This window comes from Triturus cristatus, chromosome 6 (assembly GCF_964204655.1).
Source record: "Triturus cristatus chromosome 6, aTriCri1.1, whole genome shotgun sequence".
NCBI classification, from domain to species: domain Eukaryota; kingdom Metazoa; phylum Chordata; class Amphibia; order Caudata; family Salamandridae; genus Triturus; species Triturus cristatus.
In genome coordinates, this window is record NC_140589.1 from 1,524,266,704 (window position 1) to 1,524,289,741 (window position 23,038).

The 23,038-nt window shown below is 46.7% G+C and overlaps 1 protein-coding gene across 3 annotated transcripts in view; it reads left to right on the top strand.

Moving 5' to 3' along the window:
• ANKEF1 (ankyrin repeat and EF-hand domain containing 1) overlaps positions 1-10,858 on the top strand; it is a 250,905-nt gene extending 240,047 nt beyond the window's left edge. For all 3 annotated transcript variants that reach the window (XM_085612664.1, XM_085612665.1, XM_085612663.1), the window contains one exon: positions 818-10,858. In XM_085612664.1, coding sequence (XP_085468790.1) covers positions 818-976 — 159 coding nt within the window. In that variant the 3' untranslated portion in view covers positions 977-10,858. The remainder of the gene's footprint in view (positions 1-817) is intronic.
• Positions 10,859-23,038: the final 12,180 nt, after the last annotated feature.

Below are 23,038 nucleotides of genomic sequence, written 5' to 3' on the forward strand. Positions count from 1 at the left end.
CCTGAATATGTGAACACTTTTGACAAGAACAAATGACCAACGGAATTTTCAGCTAGTTTGCAAAATATTTAAATGACTTAGGGCCCCATTTAGAGGATGGAGCTTCTAAACCAACAAACTAGTTCCCCCCACCCCTTGATTTAGAATTGTGAAACCTGTGCGTTTCCAGTTTTGGAACCTCAGCTGGGTCCGCTATCAGGAACCGTTGACATGGCATCCTGCCTGCCTCTGGTCTACCACTTCACAGTGGCACCCGCTCCACGCTATTCAGAACATGGCGGTCACTGATCTTCCATGCCCGGGTCCACCACGCAACTACGCCTGGCAGACACGAGCAGGCAAAACAAACGATGGCTAGCATGTGTAGGGCAAAAACTCCAAGTGCTTCATTCAGAACCTGCTGATTTTTAATTTTACTGAATCAGACTCCTGCTTCTGTAAAACCAAAATTGAATGCCTAACAGGTAAAAATATTATGGCAGCTGCTCGGCATTCATCTATGCCTTCAGTGCACATGGATCCCAGCTATGAAGATGGAGACCTCTTAATATGGTGGCCCTTCGCAAGAGGAGCCAACGATAGTGGCTTTGCTAACCTGCCGGACCACCCACGAGATGATAAATAATCCCCTTAATTGGACATTTATCAAGGACAGTAATATTTAGAGTAATATTTAGATTGCAGTCCTTATACAATCGAGTGATTTTTCCATCTGTGTGAGCATAGCTACTTCAGTGTGGGTCATTAAACGGAAAAGTAATGTACTTTTTTTTAACTGTCTGACTTAGTTTTAAAAAATGTTATTTTGTTTTCCAAGATTTGGACTCCACTACCTACAACTGAAGAACTAATAAGAAAACGAGAACAACGCCGGGAGCGGTTTACATATGAAGTGGACTTTGAAGACTTCAAGATGCCCTTTAGGAAGAATTTAATGGAAAAAGCTCTGGCACTAGGCTTGGAAGCTGCTTCGTAGAACAAATTATCTTGAGATGATTGTTTACATTGATAGGGAAAAACATACCTATTCTTATTAAAATATAATCATGGGACCTCAGTGGGAAACTTCTCGATAGATCATGATTTCTGTTGTAATGCAATTATTTACTTGAAACGAAATGTGAGCAATATTGGTCATCGTTGAATTTATGCACGCACATGGCCAACACAGTTTTCATGGACGAAGAAGGAAATTTAGAGATCATTTAATTCAACATGAATGAACTGTTTGCATATAACTTTATGTCAATTCCTTTTGTGGAGATGGGGGAGCAGTCCTTTATGTATGTGTCTTCTCTTTCCGTAGCCTAATGGATACATTATATGGTTCATCTAATCATATTTATTTTCCTGCCTCTTACTGTATTTGTTGCTACTGAGTTACACTGTAAGAAATATGAGTGAATCTTTCAAGATAAGGCGATTTACACAAGTAGTTTAAGAAGCGTCACATGAAGAAACGTTCTGTATGCTATGACCACTTGATTTGCCTTCAATCTTAAGGCATCCTTTAAAATCTTGTTTGACACAGCACCATTTTCAACCATTGATTCTCAGTGAGTGATAAAAATTCTGCCCTTCGCCTTCTCCCTACACACTCACATGTTGTTTATTAAAGTATTACAAACATAGGTTGGGTAAAAGATTGTGTTAGAGATGACTGATACTTCCAACTCAGCAACACCTATACGATGATGTCAAAGGCACCACATTTTAGAAGCAGACCCCCATATTAAAACTCCACTTTTGCACAACTGGAAATCGTAGTGGATGGTTTCTTACTATGACATTGTATCTGATAGAGACTTCTAGCTTCAAATTCCTTACTTTGAATTTCCCAGGCGTCCGACTGGATTCAGAAACCTTTGAGTGAGCAATACCGCTGCGCGCCGTTGGGTGGCTCCGTCCAGCTCCACGTGACATCACCAGCATCGTTGACGTTGGTTGTGACGTAGCGGTCACCTATATAGGTGCCACCGAGGCGCGCGGAGTAATTTATTTTCTTTCCATGCCAATTAGCGCTGATCTGGATTTTGACTGTCTTTTGGGACATTTTGTTGAGACGTTTTTTCTTGTGTGTCGAGGGATGACCTCTAGACGGGTAAGTTTCAAACAGTGTGGCGCCTGCTACCGCGCCATGTTGGTAAACAACCCCCATCTTGTTTTCTTTGGTTTCTCGAGCGCGACCACGACTCAAAGTCGTGCTCGGACTGCCAGGCCATGGCGCCGAAGGCCTTGCAGGAGTGGTGCATGAAGCTCCTTGTGACCCTTCAGTCGACACCATCGAGCGTGACTCCTCGGAGGTCCCGGTCCCGATCTAGGAAGGTTGCGGGACCGCTCCAGGAGCCCCACGTCCTCTTCTTCACACTCAAGGTCTTCAGGACACTCAGGGAAGAGGCATATGAAAAAGAAGTCCAAACGGATTTCGACTTCAACTCGTCTGTCGATGAGACGGGTGGGGAGCATCGATGCTCCAGGCACGGTTCCACAGAATCCTTACCATGTCCAACTCTGCGCCTCCCCCCATTTCTGGGTGTGATCCATGCTCAGATTAAAGAGGTTTATGAGGCCATGCACTGCGTATTTGAGCAGGCCGACCCCAGTGGTGCGCCTTTGGGCCCCGTGGGGTTGGAGGAGGCCCCACCATGTTCCATACTGACAGCTCCAGCCTCTTGGCACCGGTGGGGTTTCATGGATCTGATTCCTGGTCGGTGCAAGTCGTGCCAAAGTGACCTGCGCCAGCCCTGAAGTCGATGCTACTGGCGCCACCGGCCCCATTCTGATACCTGATGACTCGGAGTAGGATCGACGCCGAACGTACTCCGGCGCTAAAGTAGCCAAGAGATTCTACGTCGTTGCCTGTTCATTTTTATAGAAGTTTCAGGCATGGAAGAAGAATGGGAGGGGTCTCTGGACCCTTTGGAACACCAGTTAGATGCTCCTTGTGAGGATTTGGACTTATATGAGGAGCTTGGAGAGGTCAGTGGACTGGACACATTTCCAGCTACTGGTATGCTACCGCTGCTCAATATGGCTACAGAGGAGGGAGCATCTTATGCCATGGTGGTGAGGATGGCAGCAAAGGTCTTTGACCTGTAGTTGCCCTCGGTGCAGGTCAAGACAAATCTCTTGGCCGAAGTGCTTCAACCCTGGGGCTTCCTCATCTGAACCCCTTTTGCCCTTTAATGAAGCACTGAGAGATAACCTTCTAGTCATATGGTCCAAGCCTAGCCCAGGGGCTCCTGTGAACAGGACAGTTGCATGCCACCATCACCTGGCTCTGGGTGATCCAAGTTACCTTAGCCAGAACCCCACTCCTGAGAGCTTGGTAGTTCAGACTTCCACATCACATGGCACTTTCCCTTCTGCTCCCCTGGACAGGGAATCCAAGAGGCTGGACGCACTGGGGAAGCAGATGTTTTCTTCCATCAGCCTTGCGTTGTGGTCGGTGAACACCACCTGCTTATTGTGCAGTTTCTCGCACACCCTTTGGGAAATGGTGGCGCGAGTGCTGCCACAAGTCCCGGAGGAGGCCCGGGCCATGCTGTCCCAGGCAGTGAAAGATGGGAGGCATGCAGCAAAGTTCACCTTTACGTGTGGCTTAGATACAACTAACTTGCTGGGTAGAGTGGTTTTGTCGACTGTGGTCTTATGCTGCCACGCCTCACTGAAAACATCTGTCTTCTCGCGTGATTTCCAGGCCAATTTATGGACATGTCTTTTGATGGGACTTGTCTCTTCGGAGAGAAGGCAGACCTGGCATTAAAGCACCTCAAGGAATCCCATTCTACGGCCAGATCCTTGGGCCTCTCTGTAACACCTTTCGCCCAGTCTGCCTTTCGCCCCGTTTGTGGCAATGACAGGAGTTTTCATCCGCATCAGCCTTAACACAACCCCTGTCCTGCAGAGGCTCCCCAGGCTGTGCGAGGACGTGGACATGGTACATTCAAACCTCTTGGGAATGGTAGCCGGAAGTCGTCTGCCAACTAGCCCCCGGCAGCTGCAGCCTCTCAGTATTCCTAGTTTGGTTCTACAATGCCAGTCCAGTTAGAGGGAGAATTCAACATCATCTCCTCTGCTGGTGGTCCATAACATCGGAGAAATGGGTCTTACAGATCATTTCTCTTCCCTTTCTGTCTTTTCCTCCCCCTTTACCACCAACTCAAGAATGACTGGCATAGGATCATCTACTATTACTCCTAAAGAAAGTTACAACTCTTCCTGGCCAAGGGAGCTATAAAGAAGGTTCCCATTTCAGAAGTAGGCAGTGGTTGTTACTCCCGCTACTTTCTGATATCAAAAAAGAAAAAAGGTCTACGTCCTATTCTAGACCTCCGGACCATCAATCTCTTCCTCAAAAAGGAGAAATTCAAGATTCTCATGTTGCCTCAGGTCTTGTCAGCCCTACACCAAGGAGACTGGTAGAATTGGACTTGCAGAATGCGCATTTTTACATCCCCATTCTGCCGACCCACAGTGTGTTAGCTGCGTTTCAAGGTAGGCCACAAGCACTTTCAATCACTGTACTACCCTTTGGCCAGGGCCCCTTGGGTGTTCAACAAGGTGATGGGTAACCCTGGGCGGACAACTACGCTCCACTCGCGTAGTTTGCGTAGTTTGTGCTACTTTGCGCTACGCAAATTGCACGTAGCACAGTGCAAAAACGCGTAGCGTAGCGGGCATGTTTTGCTCGCTCGCGGTCCTCAACGTCAAGTTGGTGACCACGAGCGAGCAAAATGACATCCCGGTGAGACTTTTTCCTCGTTCGCGATCATCAACATCATGTTCCCGATCACGAGCGTGGAAAATAAACCTCCCGGCAAGATTCGCAACACGGGGAGGTCAGGTTTCTCATTGCGAGTGGTCGCGTATGCTCGCGAACACTCGCGATGAGAAACTACCAGTCCGCGTTGAGAAAGCTGCCGCTCAAGTAAAAATCTACTCGAGCAGCAGAAAACGACAGCTCGCACTGTACAAGATGACGTTTCCAATGATTGCACAGTGCGGACAAGCATCCGGCACTGTGCAATCATCGCGAAGAGCGCACTACGCAGTTCGCGTAGTGCTATGCGTATTTCGCATAGTGCGAAGTGCACTTTGCGTAGCTACGCGTAGCGCTACTACGTGAACAACGCCTAGACAGAGGTTGCAGCTATTCTGCGTAGGTTAGGGGTATCAGTCTTCCCCTACCTCTATGACTGGCTGTTAAAGGTGTCCTTGCGCAGGCTGTCGTCTCCCACACCTCCAAACTACATAGGACCTCCGGCATTCAATGGTTCTCTATAAACGTGCAGGAGTCACACCTGACTCCTTCCTAGGTGCTCCCTTTCATCGGAGCTGTTCTGGACACAGTGCAGTTTTGGGCTTATCCTCCTGAGCAGGGAGTTCAGGATGAATGCCCCCCTGCATCATGTTGGTAAATCATGCCAGATGGCATATGCAGGCTCTGCAGTGGGATCTGAAGTTCCAGTTGGCGCAGCATCAGGAAAATCTCTCTGACATGGTTCAGATATCTGAGGGAACAGCAAAGGACCTTCAGTGGTGGTTAACAAACCACAATTGGGTCAGAGGAAGACCCCTCTCCCTTCCCCAACCAGATCTCACAGTAGTGACAGATGCATCACTCCTGGGATGGAGCGGCCATCTGTGAGAGGTGGAGATCAGAGGACACTGGTGTCCGGCGGAGTCGGAGCTCCACATCAACTTGTTGGAACTTTATGCGATCAGGCTAGCTTTGAAAGCATATCTGCCCTCTGTCAAGGGGAAGTTGATGCAAGTGTTCACAGACAACACAACTGCCATGTGGTACTGCAACAAGAAGGGCGGGATGGGGCCCTGGACCCTTGGTCAAGAGGCCCTACACCTGGACATGGCTGGAAAAGCAGGGCATGACCATGGTGGTCCAACACCAGGCAAATTCTTTGAACGCCAGAGCAGACAAACTCAGCCATCAATGCCTAGCGGATCATGAATGATGTCTCCAGTCGGAGGTGGCACAACGTCTCTTTCAACAGTGGGGAGAGCCTTGGTTAGATATGTTTGCCTCCGAAGAGAATGTGCAATGCCAGGAGTATTGCACGCTGGAGTTTCCTAGGAAGCTATAGCAAAACGTGCTTTTTTGTCGCGAGTGGAGCTCAGGCCTCCTGTATACCTTTCTGCCCATACCACTTCTGCCCACAATTCTCAAGAAGACCAAGAAAAACTGGGCCCAAGTCATCCTTGTGGCGCCCACTAGGCAAAGTAGTTCTGGTATCCAGAGCTTCTTCAAATGAGCATCGATCCTCCGATCAGGATGTCCTTTCGGGAGGATCTTCTGTCACAGCAGCAGGGGAGAGTCCTCCACCCGAACCTGTCAACTCTTTGCCTCCTTGTGTGGAGATTGAGCGGCGACAGTTGAGAGCTTTTGACCTTCCTCCAGAAGTATGTAATGTTATTTTGGAGGCCAGGTGTTCCTCCACTAAGACGGTATAAGCCTGCTGTTGGCAATCAAAAATTAAATATTGTACAGAAAGGTCCATTAACCCTTCTTCTGCTTCTCTAGCTAATATTCTTCTTTTTATTCTTACCCTTGCCCAGCAGGACTCTGCTTTGAGTACTCTCAAGTCTTATCTTTCTGCTTTCTTGCGGCTGCCTGACCAACCCTCTTTATTCAAGTCCCCTATTGTAAATAGGTTCTTGACAGTGCTTGTACAGATGGTTCCCCGTACGCTCCTTATCATGCTGCAGTGGGATCGCAGTCGAATTCTCTTATATCTCATGTGTGCTCCATTTGAGCCATTACACAATTGTCCCCTCTGGCTGCTTACCATCAAGCCTTTCTAGTGGCAATAACATCAGCCCAGAGGGTGAGCGAGCTGCAGGCTTTGTCATCCAAGCCTCCTTACCATATGACAGTCCTGGATAAGGTGATGCTTCGCACCCGTGCCTCATTCCTACCTAAAGTGGCGATCCCATTCCATCTGGGCTAATCGGTCACACTCCCCACTTTTTTTGCTTCTCCACATCCCTCTAAGGAAGAGGAGCGTCTCCACCATCTGGACCCCAAAAAGAGCGTTGTCATTCTACCTTGACTGCACAAAACAATTTGGGTGGATGACCAACTCTTTGTGGGTTACTTGGGAGCTAAAAAAGGTTGGGCTGTGCAGAAAATAACCATTACTGGGTTGTTATCTGCATTAAAATCTACAATTCCCTGGCTAGGAAGCAACCTTCTAAGGGCTTACGAGACCATTCCACCAGGGAGAAGGCTGCAACAACGGCATTGGCTGAAGAGTGCCAGTCCTTGGTATCTGCCAGGCTGCAACGTGGGCTTCACTGCACACATTTGTGAACCACTACTGCCTGGACAGTCATGTCCATAGGGAAGGGTATTTTGCATGTTTGCTCCTGCAGGATTTTTTTAGTCTAGTAAATCTGTCCGTGGCCCACTTCCAGGAAGTATGGCTTGGGTATCTATTCAAAGGTAAGGAATCTGCAGCTAGAATTCTCTATCAGATGAACAAGTTACTTACCTTCAGTAACCCATTATCTGGTAAAGACAACAGCTATCTGCATATTCCTTACAGACCCATGCCTACCCGCTCTGCGGACTCATTTATAGGGCTAGGGTTGTTCCCCTTTACAAGGCCCTAGTTTAGCCAATTCACTTCACGGCTTTCCGCTTCTGGCATGGAAAAAGTGAAAAGGAACTGATGTTGCACGCCTGGGTGGTGCCTATGTAGGTGACCGAGACGTCACAACTGACGCAAACCACTCCGGCGACGTCACACGGACCCGACAGTGTGCAGGGGTGCTGCTCACGCAAAAGTTTCCGGATCCAGTCTGGTGCCTGGGAAATTCAAAGTTAAGTAATCTGCATCTAGATATTGTCTTTACAAGATAATGCATTACCGAAGGTAAGTAACTTGTTCTTTAAGAATCTTTTTGTGTTAAAGAGCATCTGGAAAAATTAAACATCATATTTCACTCGCTAAAAGTTCCTTTCTTTGTTTCAGAATATTCTAATAGCTTTTAATTAATTATCTGACAATATGCAGTAAAGCAGCAGCAAATACAAGAAAGTGAAAGCATAAAGCTTCTTCTTCTCCTAACTCCCAGCTCCTTTCCATTTAAAATTGATGTGACCCTTGTACTACTGTGACAGTTTATGGAAATGGTGCTCAGTAAGGCCACACTCCAAGTAGTTGGCTCCAGTGGTTAATGGAGGCCTTTGTCTATGCCTTTTAATAAAGGCTGCAAGATATTGTGGACTTTATTTTAAATGCTTGCCACCTATGTAGATGGGACCCATTACTTGGTTGCTGTATCAAATTCTAAAAGGTGGCTGACTGGCAGTGGTTTGATGGATGACTCCAACATTGTAAACTATTTGACTGATGTTTGCCCTCTGGAGCTTTGCAAGACCATTTCCTCAGTGCCACGCAGATTATCTACTCTAAAAAAAACATTCTGAGTTCTATGATATTATGAAGAGTGGTTGTACTTATAGTAAGGTAAAGGTTGAAGTAGCTGGGTTTGGCTTCTGGAGCAAGATACGAAGACGCTCACTTGGTGCTGTTTGATTAGTAGGTAGCTAGTTCCTCAGCCATATAACTCCATATCTATGTGGTTATCATGTCATTCGTTTTTCTTATCATGTTTTGTAGGGGAAAGGACATTTCTTTTAGCACTGCACTATCACCTGATACTACTAACATTCAGTATTATCTTGGGCAGGTTAGGGAGACTCCATGGAGTGCCATCTGAGGACAAGAGCAATATCCTTAGCTTACCCTTTAGTCTCTCATCTCTGGCTGTGAGCTGTCAGGCAACCGTGCAGCTTAAGTTACTTATCTCTGATGGGTGCTTGTGTGTATGCCTTCCCTACAAATTTGTATCCCTACTCCAGGCCATGCTATACATGTTCTGTGTGTACGTTGACAGGTTACACTGTAGATGTCCATGTGGTGACTGTTGTCTTGTTCCGTGCGTATGATGGAAGCTAACACTGTTGGCACCCATGTGCTTTCTGTTATGTGTATGTTGAAGAAGGTTGCTGTGCTGGTATGGTGCTTAAGGAATTTACTTCACTATACAAGAGAAAAATGACTGGCAGGGCCATTATTTGTTGGTCAGGGACACAGCTCATGAGCAGCATTGAGCTTGTCCCCTCAGCCATTGGTAGTTGTAGTGCTATTCATTAACATTTGTGTTGAGTGTAACTGTCATTCATCAGATTTGCTATTTCAATAAGTCTCTTGTTTTTCTTTTGACCAGTTGTTTGCGAACTTGTGAAAACTAACATTATCAGCAAAGCAGACAACAACAGTATATCAGAGCGCTTTACATGAGTACCAGTTGCGTTACAGACGGACACATAGATTTTGTTAGGTACAGGGAAATTAAGTGATTTGCCCAGAATCACAGGATGTTGAGCGTCCCTGTCGAGACTTGAATCTGGTTGCTCAGCTATAAGGTCGACCGCTCTAGCCGTTAGGCCACATCCACATCCTTAGTTGAGGTAATCCACGAGGAGCTGAAATTAGAAGAGAAGTTTTGAAACAACTATTCTAAATTTGCATATACTGTTTTATTTGTGACCATCTATCTTTTTTCAGTTCTCCAAGAGTCCAGACTATGTATGCTTTGAATGTTCAACCTGTTCTTCCTTTTCTTCTGTCTAACTGCCTCTGTGTTACAGACAAGTCTGTGGGAAACACTATCATGTATAATTTGAGTTCTGATACAGTTTGTTGATAAATGCTGCTTTCCTGCTCCTAATCTACCTCCATCTGTTCTGTAATCCAAATGATCATGTTTGTTAAATCGTTTGAATGATATATTTAAATGTTTTGTTTCAAATATGTAGTTTCTAAAATACATTTGAACCATAAAATATGTAGTTTCTAAAATGCACCTAGAGCTTAATTTTACATTTTTATACTAATAATAATTTATCCGTGGTTTGCAATACTGAATAAACTTAAATACATGATCCATTTTTACTCATAAAGCTTTAACTGCAGCATTAAAATTTCCAACCTATTTTTTCAAGATCTTAATTCTTGTTCTCAATACATTGTCTAAATCAAAACAATGACATTCTTTTTTGATGCACATATTCAGAGATCAAACACTTTAGAAATGGAATCTTTTGTATCATAACTTCGCTAAAATAAGTTACTGTTCCCATTGGATATTCTTTGTACTTATTGCACCTCAAATCCAAATTGTTGATATGGCTTATTATGGCATTACTTCTAACTGCTTAATTTAGAAGGAAAGGTTTGTGCCAATGTGGGATTTGTCTGTACAACATAACATATTAGGACGTTGGCCATGTTTTTTAGCATTGAATGGGACGTTGATGGACACTATGTTTTTTTAACAATGGGTATTCTAAGAATATTTGAGGACAGACGTTTATCTACAATATTGATAAAAAACGTATTTATATATTTGTGGTTTTATATAGTGCTGATAAAATCCCAAAGGGGTCGCAAATTACTCTATATAGACTGCAAGGATGGAGTGAAACTTGAAACAGGAAAAAACTGAGCTTCACAATAGAGAGCATCCATTAAATTTAAAAATTTAAATTATAATAAGGAAAAACATTGTTAATATGTGTGCAATCCACACTGAGACTAATAACCATAGATGTACAAGAGCTCCACTGGGGTGCAGCCCCAAAGTGATCCTATATTCAGTAAAACAGCAACTAGGTTGTTTGAGTCTGATTGTCCAAAATTGGAATTCTATTAGTTATTTGCTGAGTTCAACAGGAACGGCTGGAATAATCTATTGTAATTTTGTTTTTGAAGATAATTTCATGCAACTGGATCCTTCAGATAGCAATGGGAACAATAACAAAATTTAACCCGTCAAATAAAAAGAATGAAAATCTAAAAAAACTTTGTTGTCCAAGGATGATGATTTTAATAATTTTCTACATCCCACCATTTTGATACGATTCTACACTATGGGGCCGATTCCGATCCGGGTCGGAAAGCACTCTGACCGAGCCGGATCTGGAGTGTTTTCCGACCGAGCCGGTCCCCTACAGTCCGACCGAGCGAGTACGATGCGCACGTATGCTGTCGGACTCGGTTTGGTCGGACTCACATAGAAGTCAATGGGAGCCAGTTGTACAACGCGTACATGCGCTCCCATTGACTGAATGGGTACGTCTCGAACAAGTGCGCCCCCTACAGTGGGTACGCGTTGGTGCCATCCGCACTGTACATGCCTGTGTTGGGGAGACCCATAGGTCTCCCCCTGTGTCCGAGTCGTAGGGCTGCGGGTGTCATGGGGTCCGACGCGGACCCCCGAAGTCCGACTCCAGGAGCTTTTGCGAGCCGGACACTCCGGTTCGCACAGGCTGTCCGACGCGTGCATCGTACTGGCTCCGTTGTAAATCGCTTCCATTGCACGCCACGGTTAGCTTACGACTGAGACGTACGGAGCGGTTCGGACCCGGAAACGACTCAGTCGGTGAATCTCACGTAGCTCGCATCGGACTTGCTCGCTCGTACAGCTGTACGAGTCGGCCGGAAAACACGCGTACGGCTCGTAGTTTTTCCGGCCGTATCGCATTCGGTGCCCTTCCGACCCGGATCGGAATCGGACCCTTAATGGTACATGGCTCAAGCTAATCACTGTTGTTTTCACCGAATACTATTTCTAGCTCTTTGTTTGCAGAGACTGATGTCCGCTTTTTAGCAGTAACAGATTTGTTCTGCTGTTTTCTAGTGATAGGCCAGAGAAAGGAGAAAGGAAAGAAAGATCTCTTCAGTGAGTGTGCTCACCATGACCTGCGGAAAGGGTATATGGACATTGGGTTAGTTCTATATTGAGAACAAGAAAAGAGAGGGAAAAAGAGAGAGTGAGAAAGAAAATATATTTTACTGGAAGGTAGGAGACGAGTGCAGGAAGAAAAGCAGGACTACCGTTGGAAGGAGTCTGCTCCGACCACCGATACAATAAGCCTCTGTAAGATAATTAGCTAACATACCTGTAAGACTTGGCCTTTTTGACTAAAGTTCCCTAAACCTTTTGCTTTTCCCCTAGACCGTTTTCCTGACATAGAGTTGCCAATTTAGATGCTTTGGGTACTTTGCCACTGCTAATCAGTGTCAAAGTACAAGGGTTCCCTGTGTAAAGTGTAGTGGTAATTGGTTGGCCATGATTGGTATGCGTGCCTTACTAGTAAAGTCCCTAGTGATGTGATGTGCACTGTGTGTGCAAGGGCTAGTAATGCAAAGGCGTGCAGAGAAGGGAACTCAGGCCTTCAGTGTAGGGCCTGTGCGCAGTGTGCTAAGTTAGCATGTTGTCCTGACAAGTACAACCACTTGTCAGGCCTGAATTTACCTTTTGTGTACAGCAGGGGCACCCCTGTGGTAGGTCCTGGGTAACTCCTGTGCAGGTTGTAAAAGGCAGAACATGTACTGAGGTGTGTGTTATGTTCTGACAGTGAAAAGCACTCGTTTTCACTGGTGAAAGGCCATTCTGCCCATAGGAAAGAATGGGGGAGACTGGGTATTTTGTTTTGTTAGCCTAGTTTCCTATCAGTTTAAAATGAAGAGGTGAAGTTTAGTATGTATGAACTCTCAGTGTCATAACACATCTTTCTATGAAAGTGGTTTTGTCACGGTGTGTTCAGAAATCACTCTTTTAGAAAGTGGCTGAGTATTGTGCTTTAAGCATTTCTGTGTGTCTCTGCTGAATGTGGATTGACTGGATCTGTGAGGTGCGAGGAGCTGGGAGAGGTCTTGACCCAGGGAGGGGTTGAGATGGCACCAGGGTGCCCTGCATCTGGAAAGTAGGGAGAGGAGAAGCCTGGGAGGTGAAAAGGCCTGGGCTGGTGCTATAAACTAATTGACCCATCTCCAGCTGAGTAATTAAGGACCCAGACCCCCAGTATCAAAGGGAGAAAGGTGACACTGGGAGGGAGAAACCCAGAACTGATTTAGGAAGGGGTCAGGGACCCCTGAGCACATACGAACTTCAAAGATAGCAAGGGGTATAAATAAGAGAACTGAAACTCCTAGAATTTGGTGTCGTTTTGAATGGCGAGATGGACAGGTCGAGTTTGCAGAGGCTCTGACCTTCTCCATGGTCAAGAAGAACTTCTGCCAAGGAAGAAGTTGCTGAAGAGGCTGCTGGATAGGACTGACCCTTGCTTCGTGCACTGAAAGACGTGAGAATACTCGGACGTACACGGTGCGAGTCATGGTGCAGCCAGGACGTTGGTGAGGAGTGCCTGGTCGTTGAGTGTACCAGGAAAAGACGTGAGTCTCGGATGCGCATGTTGCGTTTCATGGTGCAGCCAGGGAGTTGGTCACGAGTGCCTGGTTGTTGTGTGCACCAAAATAATGGGTGAGGCTTGGACGCGCAGGGTGCGTGTCGAGGTGCAGCCAGGGCATTGGTGAAGAGCGCCTGGTCATCGTGTGCACAAGAGAAGAGGCGAGTCTTGGATGGTGTTGTGTGCACCGGAATCAAAGTAGGTCTCCACAGTGCTGAGGGCGGTTCTCGGTGTCGACTGAGACCGCTGGAAGCAGGGCCAGAACATCGAGCCCTCGGAGTAACACAGCATCGGCCCGGACCAGGCAGCCATGAAGGAGCTGAGCTGCCGGCCCAAGCTCGCCGTGCCCACCTGACGGAGTTCTGGATCAAGGCCCAAGTCGCTGAAGTAGGAGAGGAGAGTGAGGTTGCGCCCCCCAAGGTAACGTGGATCACCACCTGGGGTGGGGTGCGGGCCCGGAGGGACACTCTCTCAGCCTCTCGCTTCTATCAGCTGCACGAGCCTGTTGTTTCGGCTCAGATCTAGGCCTCTGCTGGCCCAGGGAGGGGTAGTACTGGGGCCGGAGTGAGAAGCTGTACTTTTGTGCCATCATTGATCCAGGATTGGGGGCAACTGTTAACGGAGCACCTAAACTGTCATGTTATACTTTGCATTACTGCAGCTAACGAAGTATCGAACTGCCGTATGACGCCTGGTCTTATTGGTGCCTGACAAACTACATGCTGGGTGTGCTACTGCGTTAACTTTCCCTTGCAGAGTACATGATTGTAACATGGCGCGTTGCCTTATTTCTTCATCACACAGTCCAGCGTTATTACGTGGCGCCTTGCATTGTTTTTCCATTGCACAAGTACATGATTGTAGCGTGACGCATTGCTTTGGTTCTTCCTTGCAAAGGGCATGCTGGTGGTGATACGCATTGCATTATTCCTTCTGTTGCAAAGTACGATTGTGGCGCTACGTATGGCATTGTTTCCCTAGTGTGCAGTACTGGGGAATATCGTTACTCATTGCAGTATTTATTTTCTTTTGCAACGCGTTCAATTCTAGCAATACGACCTGCCTAACCTTTTGGGAACGGTTAGAAGTAAACGTAACTGTTGGTTAGAAGCGGTGGGTGGGATTAGAACCTACCAACCCACCGGAAAGAATACTCTCCATTATTATATGCTGGTTTTGTATAGTGTGGTCATATCGTATATCTTCTTGTATAAAGATTATACTTGTTTTATAAAAACTCGTGTGGAGTCTATTTGTGGTGACATCAGTGGGTTGCTGTGAGTGTGGTTGCACATACTATCCACTCGTGCCCTGGAGATAAGCCTGGCTGCTCGTGCCAAGCTACTAAGGGGGTGAGCAAGGCTATCTCAGATGGTGTCCTTACTTAGCCTAATGTTGAAACGAGGGGTCCGGATTCCGCACCTGGCAACAGCGGTGTGGGTCAGAGACTCCTGCCTCCCGCATTTGGGTGTGGCGGTGAGTACCTAGGACCCCCACTTCCAATAATACCCTTCAAAAAAAAAACAAGCTCCCAGATACCACAATGAACATAGAAATGGATTCTCCAAAGCAAATATCCCCAGTCCTTGCAGCCTCTACTAGGATGCATTATTGTACCCTGCTAATGTTACAATGCCATAATGTTTTTCCTTTACCCCGCCACTCTAGAAGATCTTTTTTCCCTTTGACCACGATGGCCAGGATGCAAGAGCTGGATTCTCAAACAAGAATACAAAAAAAATCAGCATCAACATAATGTTTGAAATCAAAAGCAATCATGTTGTACTTGGTCAATGCTTTTACCCACATTGAATAAAGGCCCTCATTTACAGGAGGCCTCCGCCGCCGGAGCGTCGCTTTTCATGATGATCCGGTGGCACAGGCCTCTCATTCCAATCTATGAGGCGACTCAAAGCCACCCTGTGTAGCTTTGCATGGCCCTCATAGATATGGAGTAAAGAAAGCATGCTTAAGTCGCTGCCTTGCCTTACTCTATGTCAGGAAGGTGCTCCATTGGGTGTTCCCAGTCAACACCCAAGGAATTTAGCACTGCCCCAGATTTACATCATCACATAAACTGGGGCAGTGCCAAAAACCTACGCCTCCCCAAAGCAGGCGTAACAAGGAGAATCTCCTTGCTTTTTTCTCTTTCCATGCAGCACACATAGAACGAGAAATACGCCGCTTGTGATTGTTTTTGTGCAGGAAGGTACCCCTCCTTGCACAAAAACTATCATGCCAACAACATAGACACCCTTACACCATGGAGCAAGAGTGCATGCCTGCGTTGGCGCTCGATTGCAAATTGTGCGCCTGCGCTGGCTGAACGGACAGGAATGCACCATATCTTGTAAATCCTGCATTCTTGCCCTTTCAAATTGGCGTAGGGCAGTACAGCAAGTGCCCTGCGGCGCTGCCCTACACCAATTCTTTGTATATGAGAGACCCTAAATGTTGATAGTATCACTGTTGAGCTTGTTTTCTAAGAAATGTCCAAATATCAAAATGTTGGTCGTAGTTTAACAAAGATACAACATAAGTAAAAATAATAGTACTTTTAATCAAAGCCACACCAAAGCTTTTAAAGAATGTTTTCCTGGCTGCAATGAGATGCTCTTTATTATTAAATCGTGTGATTTATCTAACACATGCGGACCTTTCCTTTTTACTCCATAGGAAAGCCATGGTCACGTGCATATATTCTTTAATCAATTTTGCATAACATCTTAGTCATGAATGTAAAAATAGAAACTAATTAATATCTGTCCTGCAGCTAAAACAGTCACATAAGACAACTGTCAGCCCGTGATTGCATGCTCTGGGGCCTACAGTACTCAGCTGATAGTTAAAATTATTACTGTTCCCAATCAAACCACCCTCTCACCTGACAGCGGCTGGCATTTCTCTTCCTAATTGTTAGGATTTAAACACCCCCACACATGCCACCCGACCGAATTTTCTCATTGTACATTTTAAAGAGTTTTGCTTGCAGAAAATAATTCTCGGCTGGCAAATGTGGGGCGTAGTATCATAATTTCAATAACAATAATTTGTTTATGTTTATTTTGTTCGGAACATAATATGCAGCTATTATACATCGAAGTCTATATTATGTTTTAAAAAGTTTCTAATTCTTTTATGAGAGTGATAAGATAATAACATGGCTACTCTACTGTAATAAGTTATTACACATGAGTTGTGACATCATAATGTCCGCTGCCAGCAGACGGTGTGAAGGGATCACCGAGCAGAGTTACAACTGATGTTTAAGCAATAAACGGCATAACTAGCTTCTTAGCTCCTTCTTGTGGTTGATTTTATCTGAATATAGGCAAATAGGCAATTATCAAATGATGCGAAGTTTGTGATCATTTTTTTCGTTGCAGTTCATTACAAGAAAAGAGGAATCTTTCTGCATGCTACCACACATTCTCATCTTCAGCCACTTTTGAAAGTGGCATTTTGTTAAATATATCAAAATATATTTTGTAACCAATGAGAAGCTTTGTATCTGCATGTTATTTTTACAGTACAGATTTAGAGTGCCATGACCAATAGGGTCATCTACATGGTGGCCTCTACTCTATGCGGTTATGGAACTCCTTGGTGACTTGCATTCTCCCTATTATGTAGAATGAGGTTGTGTAAACACAAGAGTAATCCATGAAAGCCTGCAATCCATGTATAGAACCCAGTTTCTAATTTTCTTATTACAGTCTATTTGTGATGTATCAAGTCACCTGTAAAAAAGAACTGACAAGTTATTGCAGTTGAGTTCTGACATCACAATGCCTGCTGCCAGAGCTATAAGCCAAGGAGAAAGGCAGGTCCCGGATCATCATTACAGCTAAAGTTTAAACAAGAAGGGGGACGCTAGGTGGCACAAGAGCGAAATAGCCGCACAATCGTGAGGCTCTCACGGCTCGGTCTCATTATCCGAGTAATTATCCTTCCCTGGAGGCTCTAATCTCCGATTTACCGTACCAGTGTGTTGAACTGGATCCGATGACCCTGTGGAGCAAGTGTGGAGGCTCCTGGCCCCAGACGCTTGATGCTGTGGATCCCCCGCAGTGTATCTGATGGCTGGGCTGCTTGCATCTTGTCCCCTCTGCCGGCTGTGCGAGCTACGCCAGAGCCGCGATGCCCACGTGGCGTCTGGGCCGAGTGGTTGCGGGGACTGCGAGCTGCGCTACCCTGATGCGGCGGTGGTGAGTAAGCGCGAGAAGAACATCCCCAAATGCTCGTTGCTCCCCCACGTGCTTGCAAGTTGGAGGCTGGCGGCCCAAAATAGACTTTTCTACTGCTCTCTATGGTGCTTGAAGATCGGGAGGTAGCAGGAGGCCGCAAATAGTATCTGCACATTGCCGACTACACACTAAGCAGGCGCGCGCCACTGCAGCACACATGAGGCACGCTGGTTCCATCTCGTCAGTGAATAAGGAAGCGCTGCATTGTCGGGACCCACACCTCAGCCCATATTCCTAGGACTGCTCCCATTGGCACTGCAGTACACGGCACTCGCACAGTGAGTAGCACGTCAGACGAGGCAGCCATCTTGAACCGAGACTGAGGGGGGAAAAATCCACTATCGTGCACGGATCAGTGCCAGGCTGTCCACCTGTGGGCGCTGAGGTGCAGTATTTACCCCTAAGAGCTGCTATGGCATAATACAGACAACATAGCTGCTGAGCATAGACCTGGACGTTGTATGCTGCTGTGGCCCCCCCTTCGACATCGTCATGGCCTTTGTGAGGTGAAATAGAGCAGCCACACAGATCAAATCACTCTGACCTGTCCGCGATCTTCCTGGAAGCAGATGGCTCCGGGGTGCAGAATCAAAGTGCAGAGGCTGTCATCTTACCCCCTTTATCACTGGAGCCCTTGGTGCTGCATGGTGGGGGCTCACGATATTCATTGACTTGCCTTACCTCAGCACGGGCCGGACTCCTCACAAGGCACTGCGCATGCATTGATAAAAAGCAATCAAGGCCTACTCGCATTGCTGGCCTCCTCTGAGATCCGATTGCGTGGCAGCTGGGGACAAAGAGACATTGTTAGCTGATTTTACTGTACCTTCCCTGCAGTCCCTCTTGTTTGCTCATCGTACCACTCTTCCCCTTGCACCTCAACGCTTGGGTTCATGCGCCGCTAGCATCAAGACAAATACACATAAAGCCAATCACGCTCTACAAGATAGGTAAGGCAGATGCGATCAGACAAGGATGACATTTGAGGCAAAAAAAGGCACCCGTGCGCAACAGGAAGACCCTGATCATGCCCAGGAAGAACCAAAGCAGGAGACGGGGCAACCACAGGTCCCAGACATGAAGGAATTACTCCTTGCTATGCGGCAGAGCCTCACATCCATAGAAGGCAAAATGATGTAATGAACGCTCGTATGGACGCAATAGTCAATAAACTAGACAAACATGAGGAGCTCATAAAAGAGACTGAACGCTGCATCTCCGACACAGAGGACAGTACAGCAAAACTGCAAAAACAAGCGGCGCAGATAGATAAACTTCTCTGTGTCATTGCTGCCAAAAATGAAGACCTTGAAGCGCGCAGCCGCCACAACAACATCCGTTTGATTGGCATCCCAGAAAGTTTCAACACTGACTGGATGGAAGCGTATATAGAGCAGCTGCTTCGAGAAACAATAGGCATTGATGTCTTGTCTTCCCAGTTCATAGTAGAAAAGGCATACCGATCTTTGGGCCCTAGACCACCACCGGGGGGGGCACGCAAACCCTATAATCACATGGTTGCTCAACTACCGCGACCGTGATGTGGCACTCAAAATGGCACGCGAAAAAAGAAACCTCACTTTCCAGGGCAATGCATTCACTCTCTATCCTGACTTCATGGCCGCTGTACAAGAAGAAAGACGGAAGTTCACTCCCGCCAAGCAGAAACTTCGGCAGGCTAAAATTGACTACGCGCTCATGTATCCAGCTAGACTGCGGGTGACCCACCACGGCAGGCAACATTTCTTTTCAAACCCGCAACAAGTAGATGACTTCCTAAAACGCATTAAACTGTCAAACAATCTGCACATTTCACAAGAACACGCACAGGGATTGTCCTCTCCAGACAGAGCATAGCATGCTCCACATGCCTTCTGTTCCTAATTTTGTGGGGATGTCATAACAATACGTTAGCTTTTCTCGCTCTGGATGCGGACACTACCTTCTTTTCGCTGCTGAGAGAACAGAACACTGACACTTCCTCCTGATGGAAAGCAGCGACAGAAACTCCAAGACCAGATAAGTTTCCTCCTGGGGATGAATGACACTTAGTACTGAGCACCCCTATCCCTACCGTGTTCGTTTCTCCATCGCCTTGCAACTCGGAGGGGAGGGTGTCACTGTGCTTCCACCTAGGAGTCCCCCCCGAGCGATCCCCCTTACTGCAGATAATAAGGCAGGATGTTTTTTGTTCTTTAGGTTCTGTGGGAGGGGTCGGGACTAGTTATTCTGGCATGATTGGGATACTAAAGTGGTTGGGGGTGGAACGGGGTATGTTTATGGGACATGATACATTAGTGAAAGTGACTACTTGTATGTATTGTATCAAACTTGCAGCTGTTGTTCATACACCGCTATCTCTTTGAGATTCCAACTCTTCATATGGCTTACGTAACCACTAAGCAGAATCTGCACTTCCTGACGTGGAATGTTAGAGAGCTTGGTGATCCGAGAAAACGCTGGCAAGATTTGGTCTATTTGAACCGCCATCACCTCCAAATTGCTTTACTCCAGGAAACGCACCCTAACCCTAACAAGGTTCCATCGTTTTCGGGCAAATGGCAGATTTCAGGACATTCTCTTCATACTCCAAGGGTACAGCCACACTTATAAAAAAGGGCCCTCCATTTATTCCCGCTGGGTCATCGCAGGATCCACAAGGTCGCCACTGTATGGTCTGGGGAAGATTAGGTACAGAATCCGTACAGAATACTTTGCTGCTACCGCCCCAATGTTGATGACCCTGACTCTTTTGCCATGCTTTGAGGGAAGATTCTTGACATAGGCTCCACTCACCTAAAATTGGGGGGGGAGGGGGACTTCAACACAACCCTTAACCGAGAGATGGACTGGTCAAACCTGGCACCACAGCACTATACCAGATCGCATAAGCTACTACGCGACCTTGTGGCTGACAATGGGCTATTGGATGCATGGTGACATTTGTACCCACGCACAACTGAAGGCATACATTACACAGCCCTACATGCATCTTGGACTAGATTAGATTACTTCCTGATTTCGCGCGGACTAGGCCCATCGATAATTTCAGTTTCTCAATTGGCGAGAACATACTCTGACCATTCTCCTGTCCACTTAACACTAAATCCTCCAGGGTATGACTCCCCTATTAGAACTTGGAGGCTATCACCTCTCACTCTACTGGACACTGCATTTAACAGCGAGGGCAAGAAATTACAGATTTCTTCCAGCGAAACCTAGGGTCAGTCGACAGCATAGCTATGGTTTGGGAGGCCTTCAAGGTCACCATCCAAGGTTTCTGCATATCTAAGAGTTCAGGGTTCTACACAATAGCCAGGGCACCCTGAGGAAATTGGTGGGTGAACTCATTACGCTAGAGGCCTCAATATCAGGTAGTGCAGACGGGACGGCACAACAGGACTTCTGAGAGAAACTTTCAGACTACATAGAGACAGCAGAACGAGAAACTCAATTCTGAGGTAAATACTCGGTGACCCGCAGATATGGAGAGGGGGAGTGCCCAGGCAGAGCCCTAGCAGAAGTAACCTGCAGGCCCCATTTCTCTAATTATGTTCTAGAGCTAGCAGGGCTTGATGGCGCTTAATACAGAGACACTGCTGATATACTAGGGGCATTCACTACACATTATTCTAGGCTATACTCCTCTGGTAGGCACGGCACTCTAGACCTGGCCCCATATCTGGATGAGGTTGCCTTGGGGTGGTTGGGAGACTCGCAGAGGGAATTTTTAATTGCCCCATTTGAGCTGGACGTAATACGAGAAGCTATCATGCAGATCAAGTCTGGTAAAGCCCCTGGGCTCAATGGGCTCCCCATAGATTTTTATAAAGCATATATAGATCAACTAACCCCCATCCTGCAGACTGTTTATGAAGAAGCTCAAGTAGATGGCATCCTTCCGCCCTCGATGAGAGAGGCTCTCATTACTTCCTTATTAAAGCCAGGGATGCCTGCAGATCACGGCGACTCTTACAGCCCACTGTCCCTCATCAATAATGACGCTAAAATACAAGCTAAGGTATTGGCTAATCAGCTCAATCTGCTGATGGACAAATCAGGTTTATCCCAGGCCGAGCAACCACGCATAACCTGCATACCCTCTTTTCCATATTACGGAATGTAGCTCCCGAATTAGCCATTGTGGCAGTTTTTTTAGACGCCCCAAAGGCGTTCGATTGGGACTATTTGCTCGGCATCCTGCAACGCATGGGTATGCCAGTGGAATTCCTCTCTTGGATTAGTTTGCTATACCACTCCCCAACTGCAAGGATCTTAATAAATGGGCATCTGTCTCCTGCCTTTTCAATTACTAGGGGTACCAGGCAGGGGTGCCCACTCTCCCCCCTGCTGTTTGCATTGGCAGTTGAGCCACTTGCGGATCGATTGCGGCAGCATCACCAAGACAAAGCTTTAAGGTACCACGCGCGCCAAGTTCTCATCTTATTATATGCAGGTGACATTACCCTATATGTTAGAGACCCAGAGCAGAATCTCTATCCTCTCCTGAGAGAATTCATAATATTTGGGAGACTCTCGGGGATCCACATAAACTAGAGAAAATCGCAAATATTCCCCCTCACCCCAGCAGTTGCTCAGTTCCCCTTGGATTACCCACTTGAGTGGTGCAGCACAGAGGTAAAGTATTTAGGTATCCATGTCTCCAGAGATAGGGAGGAGCTAATGCACCTCAACTATGGCAGGACATTGGATCAAGTCATTAGCTGTGTCGCACGTTGGATCTCTTTACCATTATCCATGGCAGGGCGTATCTCCGTAATCAAAATGGTGGTCTTGCCACAAGTGCTTTATCTTTTCATGAACATTCCATATTATCTGGGCAGGTACTTCTTCACCTCTTTACGCTCAGAAATTATCAAACTAGTGTGGGGGGCAAACAACCGCGCCTATAATGGAACGTACTAACCAGGCCATATTCACAGGGCGGGTTTGAGGTTCCGATCCTTGAACTACATTACATATGTGCTCAAGCTCAATATGCCTATTTTTGGTTTCACCCTCCCAAATATATGCCACAAATAGCGGTGAAGGACTGGCGGGCAGACCCCATTCCGTTGGCCGGTATGATATGTAGCATCCCTCAGCCCGAGACAAGGACACCACGACAGTCACATGTACAGTGCTGGCCTGGAGACGAATTATGAAACAGCTGCAAGCTCCTATGCACTACTCTCCATTGCTCCCTCTTCTGTATCATCCCCGCATGCAACTGCTTCAGGAGACAGTTTTTAAGCAAAGCATGGTGAAGACTGGCGTTACATGCTGGTGGGACCTGCATCACGATGGGATGTTTCGCTCCTTAGAGCACTTATTCCATGACACACTGACTACCCCATTAGATGTGTTCCTTTATGTCAGACTCCGTCAGGGCATACGCGGCATTACCCCAGAGTATCCACGGGAGCCCCCGGTATTGACCTCTCTGCACACGATGCTTCAAGCCACTACTAATGCAAAAACAACAATTGATGGACAGAATGCAGAACAA